This window comes from Sclerotinia sclerotiorum, genomic scaffold (genome assembly GCF_000146945.2).
Source record: "Sclerotinia sclerotiorum 1980 UF-70 scaffold_14 genomic scaffold, whole genome shotgun sequence".
Classification (NCBI taxonomy): domain Eukaryota; kingdom Fungi; phylum Ascomycota; class Leotiomycetes; order Helotiales; family Sclerotiniaceae; genus Sclerotinia; species Sclerotinia sclerotiorum.
Genome location: NW_001820822.1, coordinates 1,148,226 through 1,170,419, shown reverse-complemented (window position 1 = coordinate 1,170,419; position 22,194 = coordinate 1,148,226). Strand labels below are relative to the sequence as shown.

At 43.4% G+C, this 22,194-nt stretch overlaps 7 protein-coding genes across 7 annotated transcripts; 2 read left to right on the top strand and 5 right to left on the bottom strand.

Moving 5' to 3' along the window:
• Positions 1-829: 829 nt before the first annotated feature.
• SS1G_10047 (hypothetical protein) lies at positions 830-2,665 on the bottom strand (the record flags this gene model as incomplete). Its single annotated transcript, XM_001589358.1, has 3 exons — positions 830-994; positions 1,050-2,483; positions 2,528-2,665. The coding sequence occupies 3 exons, from the start codon at positions 2,663-2,665 to the stop codon at positions 830-832; spliced, it is 1,737 nt and encodes a 578-aa protein (XP_001589408.1).
• A 572-nt stretch (positions 2,666-3,237) lies between these two features.
• On the bottom strand, positions 3,238-8,738 carry SS1G_10046 (hypothetical protein; the record flags this gene model as incomplete). Its single annotated transcript, XM_001589357.1, has 14 exons — positions 3,238-3,300; positions 3,347-3,613; positions 3,673-3,861; positions 3,922-4,077; positions 4,351-4,410; positions 4,901-5,218; positions 5,274-5,796; positions 5,854-5,996; positions 6,049-6,689; positions 6,739-7,675; positions 7,736-8,201; positions 8,255-8,402; positions 8,459-8,594; positions 8,730-8,738. The coding sequence occupies 14 exons, from the start codon at positions 8,736-8,738 to the stop codon at positions 3,238-3,240; spliced, it is 4,056 nt and encodes a 1,351-aa protein (XP_001589407.1).
• A 635-nt stretch (positions 8,739-9,373) lies between these two features.
• SS1G_10045 (predicted protein) lies at positions 9,374-9,909 on the bottom strand (the record flags this gene model as incomplete). The annotated part of the gene is made up of 4 exons (XM_001589356.1): positions 9,374-9,413; positions 9,475-9,531; positions 9,634-9,702; positions 9,785-9,909. 4 exons carry the CDS (start codon positions 9,907-9,909, stop codon positions 9,374-9,376), a joined length of 291 nt encoding a protein of 96 aa, XP_001589406.1.
• A 462-nt stretch (positions 9,910-10,371) lies between these two features.
• SS1G_10044 (hypothetical protein) lies at positions 10,372-11,665 on the bottom strand (the record flags this gene model as incomplete). Its single annotated transcript, XM_001589355.1, has 2 exons — positions 10,372-10,828; positions 10,881-11,665. 2 exons carry the CDS (start codon positions 11,663-11,665, stop codon positions 10,372-10,374), a joined length of 1,242 nt encoding a protein of 413 aa, XP_001589405.1.
• A 622-nt stretch (positions 11,666-12,287) lies between these two features.
• On the top strand, positions 12,288-13,868 carry SS1G_10043 (hypothetical protein; the record flags this gene model as incomplete). The annotated part of the gene is made up of 3 exons (XM_001589354.1): positions 12,288-12,366; positions 12,779-13,732; positions 13,789-13,868. 3 exons carry the CDS (start codon positions 12,288-12,290, stop codon positions 13,866-13,868), a joined length of 1,113 nt encoding a protein of 370 aa, XP_001589404.1.
• A 2,487-nt stretch (positions 13,869-16,355) lies between these two features.
• Positions 16,356-18,689, top strand: SS1G_10042 (predicted protein; the record flags this gene model as incomplete). Its single annotated transcript, XM_001589353.1, has 5 exons — positions 16,356-17,369; positions 17,428-17,774; positions 17,834-18,179; positions 18,248-18,493; positions 18,549-18,689. 5 exons carry the CDS (start codon positions 16,356-16,358, stop codon positions 18,687-18,689), a joined length of 2,094 nt encoding a protein of 697 aa, XP_001589403.1.
• Positions 18,690-19,470: 781 nt separating this feature from the next.
• On the bottom strand, positions 19,471-21,647 carry SS1G_10041 (hypothetical protein; the record flags this gene model as incomplete). Its single annotated transcript, XM_001589352.1, has 5 exons — positions 19,471-19,595; positions 19,642-19,761; positions 20,109-20,736; positions 20,786-21,433; positions 21,486-21,647. 5 exons carry the CDS (start codon positions 21,645-21,647, stop codon positions 19,471-19,473), a joined length of 1,683 nt encoding a protein of 560 aa, XP_001589402.1.
• Between the last annotated feature and the right edge of the window lie 547 nt (positions 21,648-22,194).

Below are 22,194 nucleotides of genomic sequence, written 5' to 3'. Positions count from 1 at the left end.
AACCAAGCGGAAAACCACGGAATGCTCTTTAGACCTACATTCACCCACCATTCACGGTTATGCCACCCTGGCGCTGGCGCTGTCGTTGGGGTTTCATGTTCATGATGTTAGAGAAGACGAAGATGATTTGTTTCAGCCTGTCAATCGTATAGTTTGGTTTCACCGCTTTGGTTCTGCCATTCGTCAAATCATTTTACCTACGGCAACTTTGAAACATAAGCTGGGCAGGCACGAATACCATAGGGCAGAAAAAAGGTTATCGGGGATCAAAGAACTTGTTGATCGTGTATCTTAATACTAGTAAGGGAAAGTCATTGTTATCACCGAGACGAGAGCTAGCCGCGTAATCAAAATGAACAAAATCTTAATTAGTGATATCCCTAGGTGATAACTAACCCACTGTTGTCGTAACATTTTAGCATTTTAGCATGCAATATCCGCTTATGGATCGATGAGTCTAGGGAAAAACGTGTACAGCAAAGCCTCAATATTTAAGAATAATCTTTAATTACCTAGGCAATGATAAATATCTCCTTTCCCTTCGATGCATATATACGCTTCTACTTTGCATGCCAAGGTAATTTGGTACTTTGGATATGGATAATGCAACATGTAACTGTTTTCAACCTAACATCGGTTATGATTTGGGTCAGATAGACACATGAGCACTTTGCTATGTAAAGACACACAAGATAGTACGCCATTCAATAACCCGGAAGCCCGTTTCTTAATGTGAACGCCTGGCATGCATTATACGCAGTATGTCCCCAACCTGCTGATTATCTAGAGATACAACTCCGTCCATGGATTCACGTGACCAGTCAACCCTCTAATCATCATCCTCATCCATTCTCGCCCGTTTGTGTGACCTTTCCTCGCCTTCCTGTAACCCGTACTCTCTTTTATTAGAGCTTTCACCGACCTTGTTCAGGAAATCATCAACGTTGAAAACGTCCCCAGTATCCTTCTCAAACTGCACCGGGCCCTCTCTCGCCTGTTGTCACCTAATATTAGCTTCACCCCCAGTTATGGCGAAGGACATTGCTTACCTCAACATCTGCTGCACCTTTAAAGGTCCCTTTACCAAGGGCATCACCAAATCTATTACTTTTCTGTATCTTCGCCATCTCACCTTCAGCTGCCGCCTCATCATCGTCATCATCCATATTTTGCCGTGGTCGATAAATACTGCTGATAGCATCTTGAGCCGCGAAAAGGGGTTTGTCATATGCTTGATCCTCGTTGAATCCACTATCGAAGCCACTCGTCCGGTTGAATAATCTGGAATCAAACATGGTTTCCGCTGACTGAGTAGGCTTTGCCAAGCCTAAGGCGACCTTTTCCGAAATGTCTCGATTCTGCTCTCGTGCCATCATTTGAATTCTCCTTTCAGTTCCCATGCGCGACTGTCGTAATTTTCGTTCTTCATCTCTGCGCTTTTCTTGACGCATCTTTTCTCGCTCTCTGAGTTCCTCGTCATCGCTATTGGATCGCTCAGAATCAGAATCACTGTAGCTCCCTGAACGTGACCTTGATGACCTCGAGTCTCGTCTTCTGGACCCAGCGCCGGCCCCGGCTCTCTCCTCTCGCGCCTTCTGTGCTAACATACGCAGATGATCTTCTTTTTGTGCCTTCTCCTTCTCTGCCAGCCTTTGCTGCATCAGTGCTCTCTGTTTGACCTCCTCTCGCGCATGTCTGTCTGCCGTGAAAAGAGCTTCTGCAAATTGTGCAAATTTATCATTTATAGTGACATCCTGCAGTCCCCTTCCATCTGCAGCTAATCTTTTGTCAAGTGGAACCGTGTAGCCCTTGGGGTTTTTCCAATTCGAGACCGGCGGAGGTATCTTCCAAGCTTCTTGATCCTCTGCTGTTAATTTCCGAGGGGGCGAATGCATGACTGGAGCCGGAGGACTTGGAGGACCACGGGGAATTTTCTTATGTTTGAATTTGGGAGGTTCCATAGGGTCCTGCTGCCTTTCCACAATCTTCATAATTCGATCATTCTTCCTCGAATTATCGCCCATTTGATTCGCAGGCGTATATCTGACGTAGGTTGGATCTTTTCTCGCCCCAACATTGACGTTCTTGGGTTTCTGCGCAGCTACCGCACCACTGACCAGAGTTGCCAAGGCATTCTTTGTCCGTTCTGTAGAAGCTGCAACTTCCTCCTCACTCGGTCTATCTAAATTAATATCTCCCGCATCAGCTCGTTGCCGAAGGGGTATAAGATCCTTGAAAGATGCGTGTACTATTCGTTTGTCGTTGTGGCCTTGTCGTGCTATCGCATCGTACTTGACCTTCCCCTCGCCATCAACTTGAAGGGCTAGCGCATTATTTGATGAAGTAGATTTACGTCCCATATCCAATGGATACTGTGCGACGGGAATCTCTGGAAAAGCACCCCCATCACCAAAGTCTTCCTGTCCTCGGGGCCGCCATCCTGTTCGATTACCGTATGGTGGAGGTCCAGTCTTCTGCAAAGTCTTGTTAGAAAAGTATCCCATTGCTAAAAATCCAAATGACTAACCTTTAAAACAATTTGGGTGTCGTCCAGAGCGCCTGCGCCCAAGATTCGAGGACCTCTCTGCTGCGCATGCTGTGGAATCTCCTCTTTTTCACCTGTGTATTTGGGTTTTGGCAATGCCCGTGTTAAAGACGTTGCCATTGAGGCGATGCTATGCAGACAATTAGAATGCAGGTGTTTTGGAGTGATTTGAGGATGGAAACACGAGATTGAATTAGTTTTAAAGTTGCTTTTGCCTGCGTATCATGAAATCGATAAATGTTCAAATTGTCGTGATTCTCATCCATGTTACGTCAAGCTAACTAAAGAAGTACTAGCGTATTTGGAGCATAGCACAGCAGCTTAAGCTCCGAGGCAGGCAAACTGCAGGTCATGAAATGATTTATAGAGGAGAATGCAACTCGATGAATTGACAAGACAAGTATCTAATTAGAGCAGCTGGTATATTACATTGTTATAATTCTTACATTTTTATATCTTTATATTGCTTCATGAAAAAGTGAATCATTTCATTATCTGACTGTCGTGTGTTTGTATCACTTATGATTGTATGAGCTTTTGGAGAACATGCATAATCAATTTTATCCATGCCATGGTTGTGATGAACACGGAGATGGAGTAACACGTTTAATTAACTCAAATTTGAGCATGTTGAGCATCATTTTGTTAAGTGTATAGTACAGAGACGCGCTCGGGAATCGAACACATTTCAATCATCTTCGCTCCCTTCCCATACCGAATTCGTTCACACATAGCCTTTCCTGGCTCCCTAATCCCTCCCGTTAGAACATGTAGAGGTATATGGAAGCTAACAGTACGCACCTGGAAGAAGAACCGAACAATAAAGACTTGTAAGGCCGCCATACACATCATCATCAAGCTTTCAATCACACTGAAATTAAAGATCCTCCTTTCCGTACTCCTCACTGTGCTGAAGTTTCTGTTTTCTCTTGTGCGGAAGTATTTCTGGTTTCTCGTAATGGTAGATAGCTGGCCCGAAAGTTTGAAGATAGACTCTTCCAGCGCGGAAGTCTGCTCGGGAGTTGTGCCTTGTTTTGAGGGTATGGAAGCTCGAGGCTCATTCTCAACCTATGACAGTGATAGTCAGTACCGCCCTGTGTTGATAGCTCGTGAAGGACAAAACCTACAGCAATTTCAAAGTCGACAAACTTTTCCGAGAATGTACTCATTTGATTGTTGAAGCAAAATCTGTATTCTCCCACCTCCGTGGCTGTGAAGACGAAATCGCCCTGTCGCTCCTTTTCTTCCTTCATGATAACTCTCTCATTTGGACCCACGACCTCATAATCCACATCAAAAGAGCCTCCAGCTTGAACCTGTAAGATATAATATGTCAGAGACGTTTATGCGAATATCGGAAGTGAGATGCATCGTACAGCGAAGTAGAAAGCTATTTTGGCTCCTTGTTTGTCAACATTGGAGTAAAAGCATGCCTTTTCATTGGCGCTAAGCTTATATGTGAGTGCAGTCGCAGATACAAGAGGAGAAATGCATGCCAAAAGGCCGCACCAAATTAAAGACGGCTTCATGGTCTGTTGTGTGGTTGTGATGGTGGTGAACCTTTTACTGAACGCGCTTTTTGGAGATTGTTGCTATCTGGCAGTCGGGTGATCCTCGGGTCATTAGATCTAGCGAGTTAGCTCCTCCCTTACACCCATCATATCAGGGGTTGCTGCGTCTTTTTCAATCAACTCATGTCACTGTTGTATAATTTTAAGTCTGTTTTGGAAGGCTATTTGGAAGATCTTAGTGGAATAAGCATCTGGCCGCTGATTATTTAGGTTACAAAGTAGCTAACGTCATACTAGAAGAATGTCTGCATCAAAGGCACCATGGTCTTTCCATCGTCCTCGATCATCTAATCGCTAAAATGAAGTTTTTTGGCGACTGATTATGTTGCACAGAAGAAATTGACTTCCCTATCATGCCCCATTGTCTACATAAGACCGTTGCCTATTTTCCCACCAACCGATAGCGCCATGCAGAAAACCTCACAAAAGCAATGCCAAAATCTACTTCAAAAATAAGTCTCCCATGCCAGTCCTTGCGTTTCGAATTTTGTCAATATGGTCTAGGCCGAGCTGATCATCATCATCCCGAAGCATATCCCATAATGTATCGTCTGTGAGATGCTTAGTACAGTCATATAAGTCTCTTATGGGTCACAACTTTACCATCATTTAAATATGTGGGTTTTGTGTAAGAGCTCCTCTTCACGACAGCAAATTTTATCTTATCGAGGTTTTTGCCTTTTATCCCCGTCCGTTTTTCCAATCGCTTTTTGGTGTCGGAAAATATTTCATTCTGATGGTTGTCAGCTGTGAGACACCTTATTAAATAGAGAAAAAGACTTACTTGAACGATGAGGAATTTAAATGGGATGGAATGCACTTTACTTGGCTCGCTCTGAAAATGAAATGCATAGATATATTGACTTCCGTTAGGTTGCGCTAATTCTTCTTCCGGTATCCGCTCTAGCATAATGTTAATGTACTCCGTGATATCCTTGACTGGGTAACCACGAGGAAGCTCTTTGTGAATCTTGTTGCTGTGTATTTCGTATGCTCGGATCGGACCACCTTTTTCTTCGTCTTCCAATTGGGCTTTCTTGATCACGGATGAAATTATGTCATCCACAGTTCCAGTTTTAGGCACAAGTATGTCGAGTTGTTCCTGTAATCAGTTAATACCTCAAAATAGTGAAAAAAAATCGGCGCAATACGCTTACCTCTTTTGTGACACCCTCGCTGATCCAGCTAACCTTCATAGATTTCTTGGTATCTAGCTCAGCCAGGCTAATATCAAGAACCTCGAAATATAAAGCGTCTGCTCTTATAGTAGCGCCAGCAAACGTAGCGTAACTAGTACTGACCATAGTGTGTAAAGTTTGATTTGACATCCGCCTGATCGCTGTTTTGGGATTGCCCGTATTTTGAGCGATGGTCCAGAATCTGATATAATTCGGATCAACATCCAGCTTCTCTCCTACCTTCGCGGCCACCTGATCATAAGTATGCTTTGCACTGAGTACCAGGGTAAATGACTCGCAATTTTCGGAATTAAATTCTTTGCTACCTTTAGTTGGATGGCAGTGGAATGTAATGAGCCTTCTATGACGCAGGAAATCGTAGTACTGTCGGGCATCTTCTATGATATCAGATGTTTTAACAGGCTGGTAGCGCGGAACCGAGCCGTTGGAAGGGGTTTCCGAGGAATGGCCTATGGAGGTGGTCGATTTTGAGAGATTACTGCTACAGCTGCAGTTAGCTTTCTTGTACCTTTTCTTATATACCGATCGAGACACTCACTCAGGGCTTCCACCTCGGCCAGTTCCGCTTTCAGAACTCTTTTCCAAAGCTTTTTGGAAGCAGACGATATCGCCATCCTGGAGTTCTGCTGCCTTAAGTGATTGTTTCGCTTTCATAGGTTCAATCATGTCAGGTTTTATCTCCTATTGTCATGTCAGGAACAGATAATAAAATGTTCAGTATCACGAATCTTACCTCGTATAGTTTCAGTTTGGTATCCTCTGGCCATCCCATGCGTCTTAGAATGAACGGAGCTAATTCCTCAACTCTCCTTTGATTACTGATATAAATGTGACCGCACCCAACTAGAGACTGGGCATCAACATTGAACCATTTAAGAAATATGACAATTTCATCAGATCTGTTAGGGGACGATCCTTCTTTTGCCAACTGATGCGTTGCCCACACTGCATCACCGTTGGAGTCGACTGTTTCTGCTGTTTCAGCCCACAGTCGTAACTCTTGTGTTTTACTACCGGCTAATTTCAAATGCGCATCTTCAATGGTTTGATTGAAGTCCATGACAGGCGTGTCCGGTCTTGTTGTTTTATTTTGGCGGTTGACCATAAACCAGACTCGTAACCTTCTTGGGTCAACTCCAGTATCCTGACCAATTACATCGATAAGCTCTTTAATCGTGCACTTTTTGAGGAGTTTGTAGGATTTAGCAGCCGCAGGATCCTCCTCATGACTCCGGTCAAACATAGTGAGATCATGCCCACCATGAGCTGCATACGTTTCACTGGTGATCACTCTGACGGTAAGATACAGGTGTTGTTCTTCACGTTCCTTCCGTCGGGCTTCTTTGAAAGCAGCCTCCTCTTCAAGTTTTCTTTCTGGTCGACATTAGTTGAGCTTCAAGCAGGATAGGATGTCGTAACTTACGAAGATGAGCCGGTGTATCGGCATTGGTGACAGGGAACAACACCTCATCGAGCCTTGCTTCACGAATATAAACAAGCATGTATGCGCTGTTATGTCGTATGATAGGCTTTTGCGAAGCGTCCAAAACTTGACCGTTCAGTAGGGGCATCTCCCCTCCATAATTGTCCTCCAGGACTTCTCGCATCGTGGCTTTGGTTACTTTGTCATCATCGTATTTGTAAAACCATCCATCTTTTTCCGGCTTGATGAATGCATAATAATGCCCTGCATTGAGGTCTCCGCTGTGTACAAGGACCCCGTGCAACTTATATACCCAAGATTCCGATTTGTCGGCATCATCCGATAGATATGGTGCGGCATCAAAAGTTTCTGGAAACTCATAACGATCATTAACCTTCATCATGGAGTCTCTCTCAATGTCATACTCGAATCTTTTGAGCTGCAAATGCAGAACTTCGGGAAACGATTCGAAAATGACGCCTTTCTTCGCATCTTGGAGTTTGAAATTTTCACCTGCGAAATACTGGTTGTCGCCATCCATGGTCTCAACCTGAATATAATCCTGGAAACTCTCTTCGATGTTCTTGTTGCCGCTAACATTCAACTGGACATCCCAAAAGTCTTCTACTCTGCGAGATTCGTAGTCGACATTAATGCAGGAGATGTACGTTCGCACTTTTCCACAGAACAATTTAGGAAGGACGTTTTCAGCGGCAGTTCCCTTCATCTTTATTTCCATGCGCTCCATCAATTTCCTAGAAAGCTCTTGGACATCTTGCTGTTCAAAAATCTGTTTCGTATCCCAGCCAAAGGACTTGGTGAGCTCGTTAGTACTCACGGCCGTGGAGGAGGATTGCAGCTGATAGAAAAGACGTTGTAAAGTATATGCGCTGTTTGTCGTGGTGTCCTCGTCCTGCGTCGGAATTTGATATACTGCCTATCGGGTGTTAATAAATATATATATTTTTTTTCATGGTAGCCAGTCCACAATACGCACCTTTCGGAAAGCATTAGTAAAATACAGGGACTGAATGAGCGAGTTTAAATAACAGGTCGCTCCCTGATTTTTCAACCCAACAAATCCAGTTTCTTTCTTCGAATCGTAGTTGGCGAAGTTATGCCATAAAACGCCAGTTTCGTCTTCGACTACTCTTACATACGCCGTTATATTTGCTTCTCCATTCTCAACCAGAACCCTTGGAGGACTAGAGCCGGGCCATACATGGTGGAAAAGCTTGCGGGTTTCATGGAATCGCGTAAAGCCCCAGTCCCCTTCATCTTTGGTAAATCGATGATGTGCCGTATGATGAGTGTAGAGTGTTGGATCATTCTTGTTCCATAAAACGAGGCCGAATTGTAAGCAACAAACAAAATCGTCCGGAGGCTTTCCGTCTTCAAATCCATGCTCCAAGTAGAAGGACACGTTATCGGTATTATTCCCATAGGGAAACATTAGGATACGCCTAACCTGATCAGCACTCATTGCGCATTTGCATTGTGTATTCCAGATGGTTACCATGGATATCCTCCAGCCTCAAAAATAGGACCATGTTCCCTTTTGGCAAGTCCATGCCAGTTTTTAATCTCCCAAGTATTGTGAACCGTCTCTAATATCGGAGGCTGTTGATCTAAAGGTGGCAATACCAGCTCTGCCATAGCTTCATCTATTATGCACACGTTAGCTCAGTGTCCTGAACCTTCCATGGTTGATTGCTCGTACAATCATCAGCAGGCGTTGGCCTTGGTTCATCCGGATCTATGATGGCAATATCATCCTTCTCGTTATCCGACGGGTCGACATACTCGTCAGGATCGACAATCATATTCTCGGGTGACTGTATGTCCTGATCGAAAGACTGCTTGCGTCAGTAGAAATCAGTACGAGGAGCAATTTTGGCGCAGGCAGTGCTTGCTAGGTGAAATAGATATGGGATATCGAAATCATGGGAGGGGTGGGTGGAGGTGGGGAACACTCAAGAATCTTTGCTTACAGGATCCATGGTCGCGGTAGACAGAAAGTACAACCAGCTGCCAGACTTTCCAATGTCCTTCCCAGGTGTACAAGACAAATAGGAAAGAAATGCAAGAGAAGAAAAGGAAAGAAAAGAGGAAGGAAGGAAGAAAGTAAAAAAATATGGCGGTTCAGAGCCGAGCAAAATGAGGAGAAGGAAAGAGAGGGTGTGTGTTTAAAGCGATGGTCCAGCAAGTTTTGTACACTTTGAAATGGATGGATTCAATGGAGAATGGCTTCTGAATCTGTGGTGCGAGATGGGAACGTTCAATGTTGGGTTGTGTTTTTGATGGTAGTCGCGGCGGGAAAGTAGTAAATATCTAGGTAGTAAGGAAGTAAGATAGTAAGATAGTAAAACAGTAAAAGTATTCTAGTTAAAAGCAGGTAGGTCGGTAGGTACTAGGTAGGTAGGTACTAGGTAGCTATTACTCTTTGCGTCGTTCTTTCCAAATTGCCAATGCAAGCTTGAGTGGATTCTTGAATGTGGGTTGAGAATCGCTTGTGGTCACAATGAAGTAACCCAGTAATGACGTTTGGTTTTTGGCTGACGATTGATTGATGATGGGATGGGATTCTGATGTCTGATAACTTTATCATGAATACTCGATATTTATTATTGTTTGTCTAGATTTCCTCGGATTCTGATCCTTGATAACTTTGAGTACTCGATGTTTAATATTATTACTATCATCATTATTGTTTGGTTATACACTTCGAGTACATACAGAATGGCCTCATGCGCATTAGTCTTCAAGGACAAAAAGTCATCGAGATGATTCACCCTGTGAGTATAACAATGTTAGAATCTCATAAATTTAATCACATCTTTATATCTGCTCGAGTATAAAGTTCTAATGACTCTGACCAATTTCTTCTCTTCCTACCAGGTTAAATATGGCTGAGTAGTGCTAGACTTTGTAGGCCCGACGCCGTAATAAACACCACATATATACCTAGGTGGGCATATAGATGTGTATATATATATGTAACTTAATATTCGCAATGGCTATGAGAATGCGAAAAAAAAAGACATACAATCTTGTCTGTTGCACCACTAAAGGCGATAGAATGAAATATTCAATAATATGACCTACGTTGAATACCTCTTCATCCGCAGTCCTCGAAGCAATCCTTCCCCCATGAGCGAGAGCTGGATGCATAGAATCAAGCCACAAATGAAACAAATACTACATGCTTTAATATTTGCAAGATAAAGGGTTTGGGTGTTAACCTTTACAAAATGACACAATGAAATAGTGATAATTTTACTCTGTTCGCTGATGGAGAAGCTACTATAGATTGGCAATGTATATATACCCAAGTATCCAGGTAGACCTCTCAAACATTTATACCAAGTCAAAGTATATGATATATAAACATTATATTATGATTTACCCAGCTCTCCTATGAAATATAAACATTATATCTGCCCAGCTATTACATGGTATCATGTGAAGTTCCCCAACTTCAAAAAGCAAGAATAAAAGCAATGGATATATGGACGCTCCAAATTACAAATTACAACGAAGAATCTCTCCTTAGATAATGCCCCCGGCCTCCTTGCACCCACGATATTACAACTTTCAAAAGACGTTAAGGATCCTGCCGCCATTTTGACTCTTCTAGTCAGACTTTGGAACATCATCCCCAGAGTATTTAACTGTAAAACCACTTTCCAATTCTTCACCCTTTCCTCCGTATTCCTTGGGCAACTTCTCGGCAATACCAGGAATTTCAGCACCAAGATCGGAACCATAGCTGAGAGGATGGAATTTTTTGATCGTGTCGGCGCTCAAAAAGATCTTCATAGCTGTGAATACCCAACCCATGACCATGGGAACATTTACGAAGAACTTTTCTTTCAATAGCTCAGGATAGGCCATGCTGAATGTCTGGATTGTCTCTTTGGATGCAGCACGGATACCTGGGTCCATTCGTAGGAAACTGACATTGAGATAATCGTGGACCTGGATCATACGATATGGATCAGGACCGTTTTCGGGAATCTTTTCTGTTGCTGAGGCAAGATCTAACTCTCTGATGGACAGTTCCATAAGAGCTGCTCTCCATCTCAGAAATCTAAGTCGCAAGATCAATACAATGTCAACACCACAGCTCATAGGTTACTCACTCAGGCACGTCACTGAAAGTCTTCTTGGTATCCTTCACTGCCCCGTAGATGTTCCATGTGATGACTTCTTTGCCGCCTTCGCTAGTAGGATAGGACGTTACATATCCCAATTTACCGAACTTGACTTTATCAAACTCAGTATCCACCAAGAGCTTTTGTGGTTGCATAGCCTTTCGCCACTTTAGAGCCTCGGTCAATTGAGCTTTGGCTTTAGTAACATCTTTTGTGTTCGCTCGCAAGAATTTCTCGAGTACTATACTTGTTTGAACGTGATCTTCCGATGGATCAAGTATAATGCCCCACATCTCATTGTGCCCAGCTACTTTGAGGATTTCCGGCAATTCTGAGAAGAATTTAGACAAGGGGGAGCCATCATGTGTTTTAGTAGTCTTGTCGAACGAGACTGAGGGTTGGGAGGTTGAGAGCGCTTTCTCCCCATCGGCATCTTCTGTAGATTCTACTCTGGCGGCAGCTTCCGCATCGGCTTCTTTAACAGATTCTAGCTTGACGGCCGTCTCTTGGTGTTGTTCCGTAGTGGGTTCTGCGGCCACTGATTTAGTTGTTGATGGCTCCGTAATTGTAGGTTTTGGTTCTTCACGCGCTATTTGTTCATTTGACGTTGGATCTCCAATCTTTACCGGTGTTGACTCTATTGTTGTGGATTTTAGGTCCTCGACGATCAATGGTTCTGGCTCCATGGTTGTAGTTGTAGTTGTAGTTTTTGCTTCAACAACCTCCTCTGGGACATTCTCCTTCGGGATGTTTGTATCGACCTCGGCACTCATTCTTGTGTTCGGGTTCGTCATACAAAAACGAATAATTTAATCAGTACAGGATTAAAAGGTCGTCGCTGCCACCGTCTTTCTGTTCGTTTTATTAATCTTTCTGGCAGGAGCATTGATTGATTGGTCTATGATTTATTTGTCCGCCCACCTACCTACGGAGTACTCGAGGGGAACTCCACAACATTAAATATTTTGTTAAGTTCCGACTCACCGACGCTAGTAGATCAAGCCAATCAACACGAGGCTGAGCTTCAATGCAAGATCTTGGTAGTATCGTAGTAGATAGATAGTAGTAGATAGATAGATAGAGAGGTAGAGAGATAGACCGATAGACAGATAGACCGATAGACCGATAGACAGATAGACAGATAGACAGATAGATATGAGACTTAACTTTTCAAGAGAATAACCAACCCAACCAGTATCGGTGCATCATATACTTTTCGGTCCACCATCCAACCTCTTTATTAATTTCTTTTCTTCTTTTTCTTCTCTTTCCTCCTCTTCCTTCTGCTCTTTCTCTTAAACGATACGATGACGAATGTTTTCAATATCCATTCGGAGTTTTGCTATACCACTTTTCTTCTGGAGCTAAAATTGAATCCTTGTTTATAGGTCTCTGATGCATCAAAATGTACAACACGATAATGAGGTGGCTGGGACAAATATAATATATCTTGCAGCCTCATATACCCACACCAGTATGTAGGTAGCTAGCTGCATGAAACGGTATATTTCCACATTCACTTCCGTTGAAAGGTACCTACTTACCCATATATATTTTTCCCTTCATTTGACAACATTTTGAACGCACAACGGTAGCTACCCTTCAGCGACAATTCGGAGCTCTTCTTGGCAATCGTCTCCAGCCTTCAAATAGATCGATCACTGATCTAAGCTGTTGTGGGACAGTAATAATTGTCCTTCTGCAACTCGCCTTTCGTCTCGTCTAATCTTGGAGATGTTTCCCAAACTTATTCTCACCGCTGCAACAGCATTATTGTCTGCTAAAACAACCTTTGCACAGACTTACAGTTCTTGTAATCCATTATTCACCAGTGAGTGGCCTCATCTCCTTACTTTGGTGAAAAGTCTCAACTAACCTCACACCAGCCAGTTGTCCCGCGGATACTGCCTTGGGAAAGTCTATTGCTGTCGACTTCACTTCTGGATCAGTAGATGCCTTCACTGGCTCCGGTGATATCACATATGGCTCCAATGGCGCGTCCTTCACAGTATCCAAATCAGGCGATGCACCGACCCTTTCCAGTATCTTCTACATCATGTTTGGAAAGGTGCAGATCACAATGAAGGCAGCTCCTGGTGCCGGTATTGTTAGCACATTGGTACTGCAATCAGACGACTTGGATGAAATTGATATGGAATGGCTTGGAGCGGATGATACCGAAGTACAGACGAATTATTTCGGCAAAGGCAAGGTCACAGATTACAATCGTGGAGCTTTCAATCCCGCTCCAAATAACCAAGGTGAATTCGTCACTTATACTATCGAATGGACTTCAGAACAGCTCGTTTGGTCGGTAGGTTCTACCGTCGTCAGAGTTCTTACACCAGCCACAGCCGACGCCGATCAGTACCCGCAATCACCAATGCAAATCAAGTTCGGTGCATGGTCTGGAGGAGATTCATCGAATGCCCCGGGTACAATTTCATGGGCGCGTGGTCCAACCGATTACTCTGATGGACCTTTTACTATGGTTGTCCAGTCGATTGACGTCAGTGATTATTCCACCGGTACACAATATAGATACGGAGACGAATCTGGAAGCTGGACATCAATTGAAGCTGTAGGCGGATCAGTAAATGGAAATGTGCCAGCCTCAGCTTCAGTTGTACAAACTGCTGGTGCTGCAGCTGTCACATCCAGCTCCCCAACTATTCCAGCCGGTATTAATAATGGTAACTCGGCCACCCGAACTGGGTGGCCTTGGGTTGCCGGGACGCGAACCGTATCAGAAGTGACGTGGAGTACTGGGCCAAGCATTCCCTCAGGTTGGGAAATATCCTCTACTGGGAAAATTGTCCCTGTGAGTGCTTCACCTATAAGTATGTGTCGCCCTCTCATATTTCCTATGCTCCTCAAATACTGATTTGACTACTAGACATCCGCAGGATCAACCCCCTCCTATTATGCGGGCCCTTCGCCTTCTTCTTTTTCGCTGCAATCAGGAGATGGCCTTGAAACGATCACGGGCTGGGATTCAAGAGGATTTGCTGTAACGAGCACGGTTTTTGTAAGATGCAGCACGACAAAAAGCTACAATCAGTAAGGGTTTCTGGTAACAGGAACAGCGGCTTGTACGACTGGGATTGGCCAAGGAGGCCTCGGTATGAATGCTCCAGGTGTCATCGGCGGGAAAGTAAAAAGCACAAACGATGCTGCAAATGGCCGAAAAGTCTTGCCTACAGTGTTCGGCATAGTGGCCGCAGCCGTTGGGGGTTTGTGGGTTTGGCCGAAAATCAATACGCTATATGGGTTTATGAATAGATTTGGATTAGAAGGAAAATGGAGTCTATGTGATATATTACGGTTTGATAATGGATGGGATCGGTTATTTAAACTCTAACGGGAATATTCCTCTGAGAGAGAGCTGGCTGTGTGAATGCACATAAAAGGGAGCAAGTTAATAATGGATATTGATGAAGAAGAATCTAGGTTCTAATGATGAGGACAAGGATGGATAACCATGACTGTATATATATCTCTCTGCCTTGGATCTCCATGATTGTTAGAGCATACATGTCATCATGTCCCCTGTAAAAAAAAATTCCATGATATGTATGTTCTAGTAAATTGAGATGAGTTTATTCAGTCAAACAGAGGGGCCATTGTGAATGGTTACGGTACATGACAAAGTTTGGATCTCAGGACTAATTTGCATATTGTGAATCTCGAGAGAAAAATCCACTTAATTTAGCGTGCGGAGGGGTATACTAAAATGAAAGATAACAGTTTAATGAAAGAGGAGTCTAGTGACTGTGAGCAATGAAAAGAGATCTCCTTAGAAATCTGAGAAGGACTCGTTCTGTTTTGTATCTTAGAAAAGGGGTTTGATTAATCGAGGAAAACAAGGGAGGATATAGGGTGCAGGGAGTGGGAGATGGATAGCGGTCCTAGTTTGCGAGGGAAAATGGAAAAAGGTATGGAAAAGTCAATGGGAGCATGTTTTAACATTGTCTATTACGCGAAAGGGAAAAAGGGGTAATCCATGAATGTAAGCAACCATGCTCTTATGATCTGATCGGATATATAATTGAGACATAGAGGAGTGAATTTTAGGTCTATCAACAAGATATCTAGCACCTAAGTTATCTGCAAGATACGTAACTCCACTTTCTTTCTCTAGATACAGGAGATTGCCCCTTGAGATGTTGGATTCCTTTCAGCTTATACAGCATTCAACATCCAGAAAGCAATGACAATTAGGACTGTGAATGACTAATGTCAGATGCTTATGTTGCACATCTAATGCTTGTACGGCAATATTCATCTAGCACTTACAGCCCACCTTTTGGCTTTTTGCTAGCTTGAGACCAGCAGCTGGTCTCAAGCTGGATCATGCACTATGGTAATTTAACAGTAGTGCGCCAATGAGAGTTCATTGGATAGATTGTGCAAATGAAAGTTACTGTGCATAGGGATAGTACCAAATAACAGGCAGCCTTTCGGAGCGCTTGGACTCCTGGGGAGGATGAAAGGGATGTGACTTAGTGCCAGTCCTGATATGGAGCAAAGAATACTCATTTTTCATACACTAGTATATTCGGTTATGTGAACACTTCATTTATCTGAAGTCAAAGTATCGATGAAATGCTAAGAGATTTTATGTGAGGAATATATTGCTCGACAATTGCTCGACCAAAGAAAGTACATGTCCAAGGATGAAGTTGTATGCAATAAAACCAGATGAGGACAAGAGATATGTGTGGTTTCATACAATGCCAGCAAAGACAAAAGGTGCGACAGTAAACCTGTTACGCAGCGATTACTGGTGCAGACAGAATCAAATCACAACAAAATACTCAGTGAATGAATGGCAGAGAAATATGGAGAGTAATAGATGACAGTCACACTAAAAACTTTAGGCGGATTCTGAGGTTGAGAATGCGGAAGAGTGATCGATGTGTAATAAGAAGCCATGGTAGGAAACATATTCTAAAGTATCGCGGAAAGCTACCATGTACAACTAATATGTAACTGTAAAGAGATTTTGAGGAGCAACACTGAGAATGTCTTGTGCCTGGCTGGGCATTCTTTGAACTCTGATCGTGTGGGTGTCACGTGATTTTGGTCATTGGAAGTTCCCTGTTACCCATCCCCTTTCTTCCTTCGCTTTTCAATCTCTTTCTAGGAACAAAAGCGGAATGATTATAGTATCTCAACAGCCCCATTGATCAATGAACAATAAGGCTTTGCTTATCAGAACAGAAACTTCACATTAATATGTTCAAGTATTTACCTTTAAGCTCTGGCTTCCCGCATCCGGGCACCTATTCTTTCATGGTTTCGCGGATCAAGCATGAACGAAGTCAAAGGCAGACAAAGAGCTTCAATATCAAACTTTGTCAATAGTCGCATGCGTAGAGAATATTGTCTCATACCTGAAATTACAGAAACTTGACAGCTCTCATTTCTTCTCCTGAACAATTTCTACCTGCAAATATCAAGATGCCTCCGCCGGGAGAGTATATAGATCGGGCAGACCGCGTGGCTAACGCTCAACTGGAATGGGATGAGTGTCTAAAGATCAGAAGAAGCAGACTCAAATTCATCACCGAAAAAGCCACCAACGACGATGGCTACGACTACATCAGGAAAGGACAAGATTATGCCACAGGGGAGGCAGAGTTGGAGAAAATTTTGATTCTCTCTGGTGAAGGTTCACACAGACAAAAAGCACAAAGCTATGCGATATCAACAAAAGAATCTTGGTTTTCTGGCAAAGACATACTTGGCAAGGGGTCCCCAAGAGATACTATAGGACTTTTGGGACTAGTAGCCGCCGCCAATGTTGGCGATAAATTCATAGAGCGTTATTTTGATGATTTAACGACCAACGATGGTGCATGGCTCCATAAAAGTCGATTTGAAGGCCACAAGGCGGACTATCCTCTGTGGACGGCGCAAAAAGACGAAACCTCATTGAAGCTTCAACAATTCCATGCCATGGTGGATGCGCTCGCGAAAAATCCAGATTCACCGAGACTCTGGAAGCACCTTAATGCGACGTTTCGTCTCAATGGCTATTTGATGAAAATTCTGAGATTCCTCGATGAGCACAATGCTCACCTGGAGGGCCAAGTCGCATTGCCGGATGGTTCAAATATAAGCGAACCTCGAGTAAGGGCAGCCTGGGCACTACATAGGGCATGGGTAAGATTGCTCCACTTTCGGTCTTTAAGCTTGGGATCGCTGCCTCGTGGAGTAGATCAGCTTAAAAACATTCTCGTTATTGCTAGAGCACAGTTGGAGGAGGAGATCCGTGGCGCCCCTTCTGATAGCAGAGATATTCTTGAAGCACTTTTAGGGTTCGAAACTACATTGCAGACTCTGACCCTATTCTTGAAAGCACTAGCAACTGAGTTTGGCGAGTATGCTGTTCCAAAACCAGGCGCTCAAAGACCTTATAGTGTATCAGATTTCAACATAGATTCTGATCGTGTAAGCGCGTCGTGGAATCAGGTAAGTATCGTAATTACTATCCGATGATAATGAATGCCACTGACCGGAAGTCAAATAGATCACCCCGGTCTTACGACCCGATCCACTAGGCAAAGTTAATAATCCACTTTCGCATATGCTCTTGTGGTCACAATTACTTGATCGTGCTACCGACTTTGAGGACAAGAACAATAGGTACTATGTCGAAGATCATCTTATCGATAATCGCATCCTTGCTGAAGATGAATACTGGGAGTTGACGAAAATGTTATCTCAAAGGGGTTACGACCCTAATGTTATAAAATCTCGTCTGCCCGATGCTGCACAAGAACGATACGTGAGGGCACTAGCGAGAAAGGTCTCGCAGGTTAATGTAAACAGGCGCAACTTTCTGCTCTTACGAGATTGGTCCAAGAAACGGCCATGGTAAGTTACATCGTAGCCTTTCATATTTCGTCTTTCAAGGCAGCTGCTGATATCGAAAGGAAACAACTATATTGGGTGTTCGATACCGTTACGACGGATTCCTGGCGTGAACTCATTGACGACTTTTACAACACTATTGAATTACTCAAATGCGTACCCACAGAGCTCGATGACGAATTAGAAGCATCAAATATGAGAGCAGGAATAGTGGCCGATCCAGAGTCTGAAGCAAATTTGTTTGCAAACGTTTTCCCCATTCACCCACTTCCCAGTCATGACCCATGTAAATACGCTGGTGCTTATTTTGGTAATTGCTTATATTGCCTGGAAGACTACGCACCTAGAGAGCTGTGGTTGCGCTTTTTCTGTGATCATATGGTGCATTACGATTGTGGTCGTGAGGCAGTAAGTGATCTTCATATTTACCCCCCCTTTTCTAGAGAAATGGGTGAACGCTAACATCGCATTTTTAGTGGGATAACCCAGGAAACCCAGATTTTAGATGTCCTCTTTGTAGGCAAACACAGTCATGGCAGCTCCACCAGGTTGCAGGAATTATTCCGGAGGCCCTAGACTTATGGGATAATGTCGACCTTGTGGACGCAGACGAAGTTGCTATTCACCCTATCGTTCAAATGGCGGGTACTCCCGCTGATACAGAAGGTTTTAAAGAACTGTACTGGGATAGTGAGGCTGCGCATTTAAATGCGAGTGAAGCGGTAGGTCTCAAGCTTGAAGATAAGGAAGCTTTAATGAAGGCTAATCCAAGGATAGTGGGATATTCATTACTACGGCTTGCCAAGAAGCCTTCACCACGAGATGGCACAAATGAGAAATGCAAGAAGAAAGCGCGTTTTAGCTGCAAGACTTGCGAGAGCTGAGAAAGAGAGAGAATTTCCCACATTAGCAGACTAGTCAGATCAAGCAATCTCTTGCCCTCTTCTATGGCAATCGCATTGATGATAGGGACGGAGTATGTGCTTTTGCTTCTTTTTCCTTGGACTGGTAGACTCATTGGTCGTAATGTTCGCTTTCGTGGTACTATATATCACTCATCTGGAGGATTCACTTTCGGTGTACATCTGATTGGTCAATGAATTGTCTGGAATGCGGTGCTGTTTGTTTTGCTGTTGAGAACATACTTGATACTTATCCCCTAGTAATGCTTATTGTGTCATTACATCACAGATAGCTCTGCTGTGTTTAACTGACTACGCGTGCCTCAAACTCTTAGTCTCTGAGATTAGATAGATCAAATCGAAGGTGTATTTTAAATGTTTATACCGAGTTTAACAAATGAGCTTGTATTCGTGTCAGAATGTATATTGGGCTAAAGCAATATTTTAACACCAAATCTACGAGTCTTCAAGAAGAAATGCTTAACTGCTACATCTTCCTTTCACGAATTGCTACCTTAAAATTCGCAGGTCCAACGTCCCAATGACAAATATATTTGATAAAGTAACTGCGTATCAAGGACTAAAATGTAATCCTAATAACTATTCATCATCCAAAATATCCGGAAGCAATCACACGGGACAATATTCAAAAAACACTTGCAAAATTGGGGTCAAAAAAAAAGAGGGTGTCTTCTATACAGCGTAGCAAAACGAAGAATATGAAACTAAATTGATAATAGTATTTTGAGAACAGCAATATTTTGAACACAATGATGTGGAGAAATGTTTTTCATAACTTATCGAAGAATTCGAAGACGTCGGTCAGTGGAAAAGAGGCTTCGCTTGTTAAGGTGACGAAGATGAAAACCTTTCTGCATCATTTCATTTCCATAGCTTCTCTCAAAGACAAACCTCGTGGAGACTATAAAGAATTAGAATTTATGAGGTGCCAAAAATGTAAAAAGTACTGGAATCTTCATGATCGAATGCAAATGACGGAAGTTTCTCGTTTGCTGTGTCGGTATAGAAGGCGGACGAGTGCAACAAATCGGGTCGCGCAGAAACCCTCTTACCAGTAATAGCAAATACTATCCTCCACTCGGATTGATTGTTCAGAAAGCAAAGTGGAATTATTGTGTATTAGAGGTTGTTGACGAGAGACAGGGATACTTCAGGCAGTAATCGTCATCGACAATTCACAGTGTCTGACACAATTACAGAGAAGTATACTCATGATTTTGCTCTTTCGTTTTCTTCTAATCTAGTAAATACTTCAGGTAGCTACCAGGTACAAAGCCGCGGGAGACACGTCTCAACTTACTCCACAATGTTATTTCGTCAATTGCTTGGAGATCCTTGTCGGAGTCATTTCATCGAATCGATTTCTCCCACCATTTTGGTTCGGTGAACCTCTCTAATCCTGTAACATCATTACCGCGTGCAACATCACTTGCTACGACTTTGGCAGCCTTGATGCAATCATTTACACCGACTCCAGTGTACGAATTTCCAGCTACTGCCAGTCTTCCTTTGTATGCACTCAACAACTCATAATGCGCTTGCTTGAGCCTTTTTTCATGACCCACAGTATATTGAGGAATGCAGTCTTTCTGCAAAGATGCATGTGCCATTTCCGGATCTTGATCGATTTTCAGGTGTCGTTGGAGGACGGCTTTTGCCATAGAAATACCCTCTTCCTCATCGGGATATGTTTCAAAGTCGTCCCACCAATGGCCACCCAACATAACGGTAACTTTGGTACCTGGAACAGTATCCTGCCCAACTGTTGCGTCTGAATCAAACACCACACCAAGAGCAAATTCTGGATTTTGATCATAAGGAATGGACCGTGGGATTAGATATCCAAAGCCACGTTCGGGGAGAAGGTCTTCATCGCGGTAGTAAAGATTCACAACCATGACCGTCACGGCCTCTGTTTCTGCGAGTGAAGTGAGGAAAGAGTCATCTGAAGCTGTGGTTAAGGTAGAGAGAGTGCGACCTGACAAGGTAGAGATAACGTAAGAGTGGAAAGTAGGTGGTTCACCGGTCTGCGTTGTGTAGACCTAGGTAATTTAGCAGTCATTCCAAAATAGGAGTAATATACATATATACCTTAATACCTTCTTTTTGATCATCGTACTCTATTTTTCCAACATTCTCACCCAGCTTGATTTCGACATTAGGGTTGCTCCGCAAAGAAGACTCTAGTGCTTCAGAAAGTGTGCCAATTCCTCTACGGAATGTATATACACTTGTACCTTCTACAATTGCCCTCTCATTGTCCGTGAAAAGACTCTTTTCTTCATTCTCCATGTCCACATCTTCAGGTATCGCATTCTGAAATTTTCCCATTTGAGATATTCCTGCAGTGATACTTCCATATGCGCCTTCCATTCCCCACTGTGCAGAGGTTATACTCTTCGCACTCAACTTGTAGATATCACCGGCATAGATACCATGAAATACGGCCGACACCAAATTATTTGGAATATCTGTGGTCCCTGTTCTTCTGGCCAGGAAGGATCCCACAGATTCATCATCTAATTCTCTTGGTCTTCTCGGTCTCTTATATTCGAATAGCATTTTGTAGAATCCTTTGAAAACTGGTTCTGTTAACAGCTTCCAGGCAATAGCGTAAGTTCCTTGGCTAGGCTCAGGCATGCACACAAGGCGATCCGGATAATAGATGAAGCGATTCAAGGCAGCGGCAGACGTTTTGTCGGTTTTAATCACTTGTTCAGTCAGACCAAGATCTCTAATCTATGGATTCAATTAGGTTGACCGGAAATAAATAGTTGAAACAGGATCTTACCAAGTTCAAGGTAACAAATCCTGCAGGAGTGTTCGGTCTCAAAGTCCTCGGGCCTTGTTCGAAGACGACTTCACCATCTCCCACATCAATACGTTTTGTTCGTAGCCAGCCTCCTAATCTTTCACTGCCCTCGTATAATGTAACTTTTAAGTGCGGTGCCATCTGGGTGAGATAGTACGCTGTTGCGAGACCCGTAATTCCTCCGCCCAGTACCGCGACACTGGATTCCTTCCATTCTTCTGTATTTTTGTCTTCTGATGTGACTCCCGCAGACCTTCCCGTTGGTGTATTTGGCGAGACATGGCTACTGTAGTATTTCCGCAGAGGATAAGATCGTTCGCGCAGGCATAATTGTGGCCGCGCTTCAGAGCTATATGCTCTGGGATAAGATCCGAATAGTGTCCGCCGACATAAGCGTACAGCTTGACATTGAGGAGTATTATAGCATCGCCTAACAGGACTCAGTAAAGGAGACTCAGGCAGAGGCAGAGGCATATGCAGATGCAGACGCATCCTCATTATTTCTATTTGTGGATGCTGTGTAGTAGCAGCATGAAATTATTACTGATGATCGGATGAACTGCAGCGCAGTTTCGCTTACATTGACAGTGGCACCGACCCTGACACTGACACTCGAAGCCCAAGCTCTAAGCTACCAACCACCCTGCCAACCTGCCCCTCCCCCGCAAAGTGCTATGCTTCCGTATCA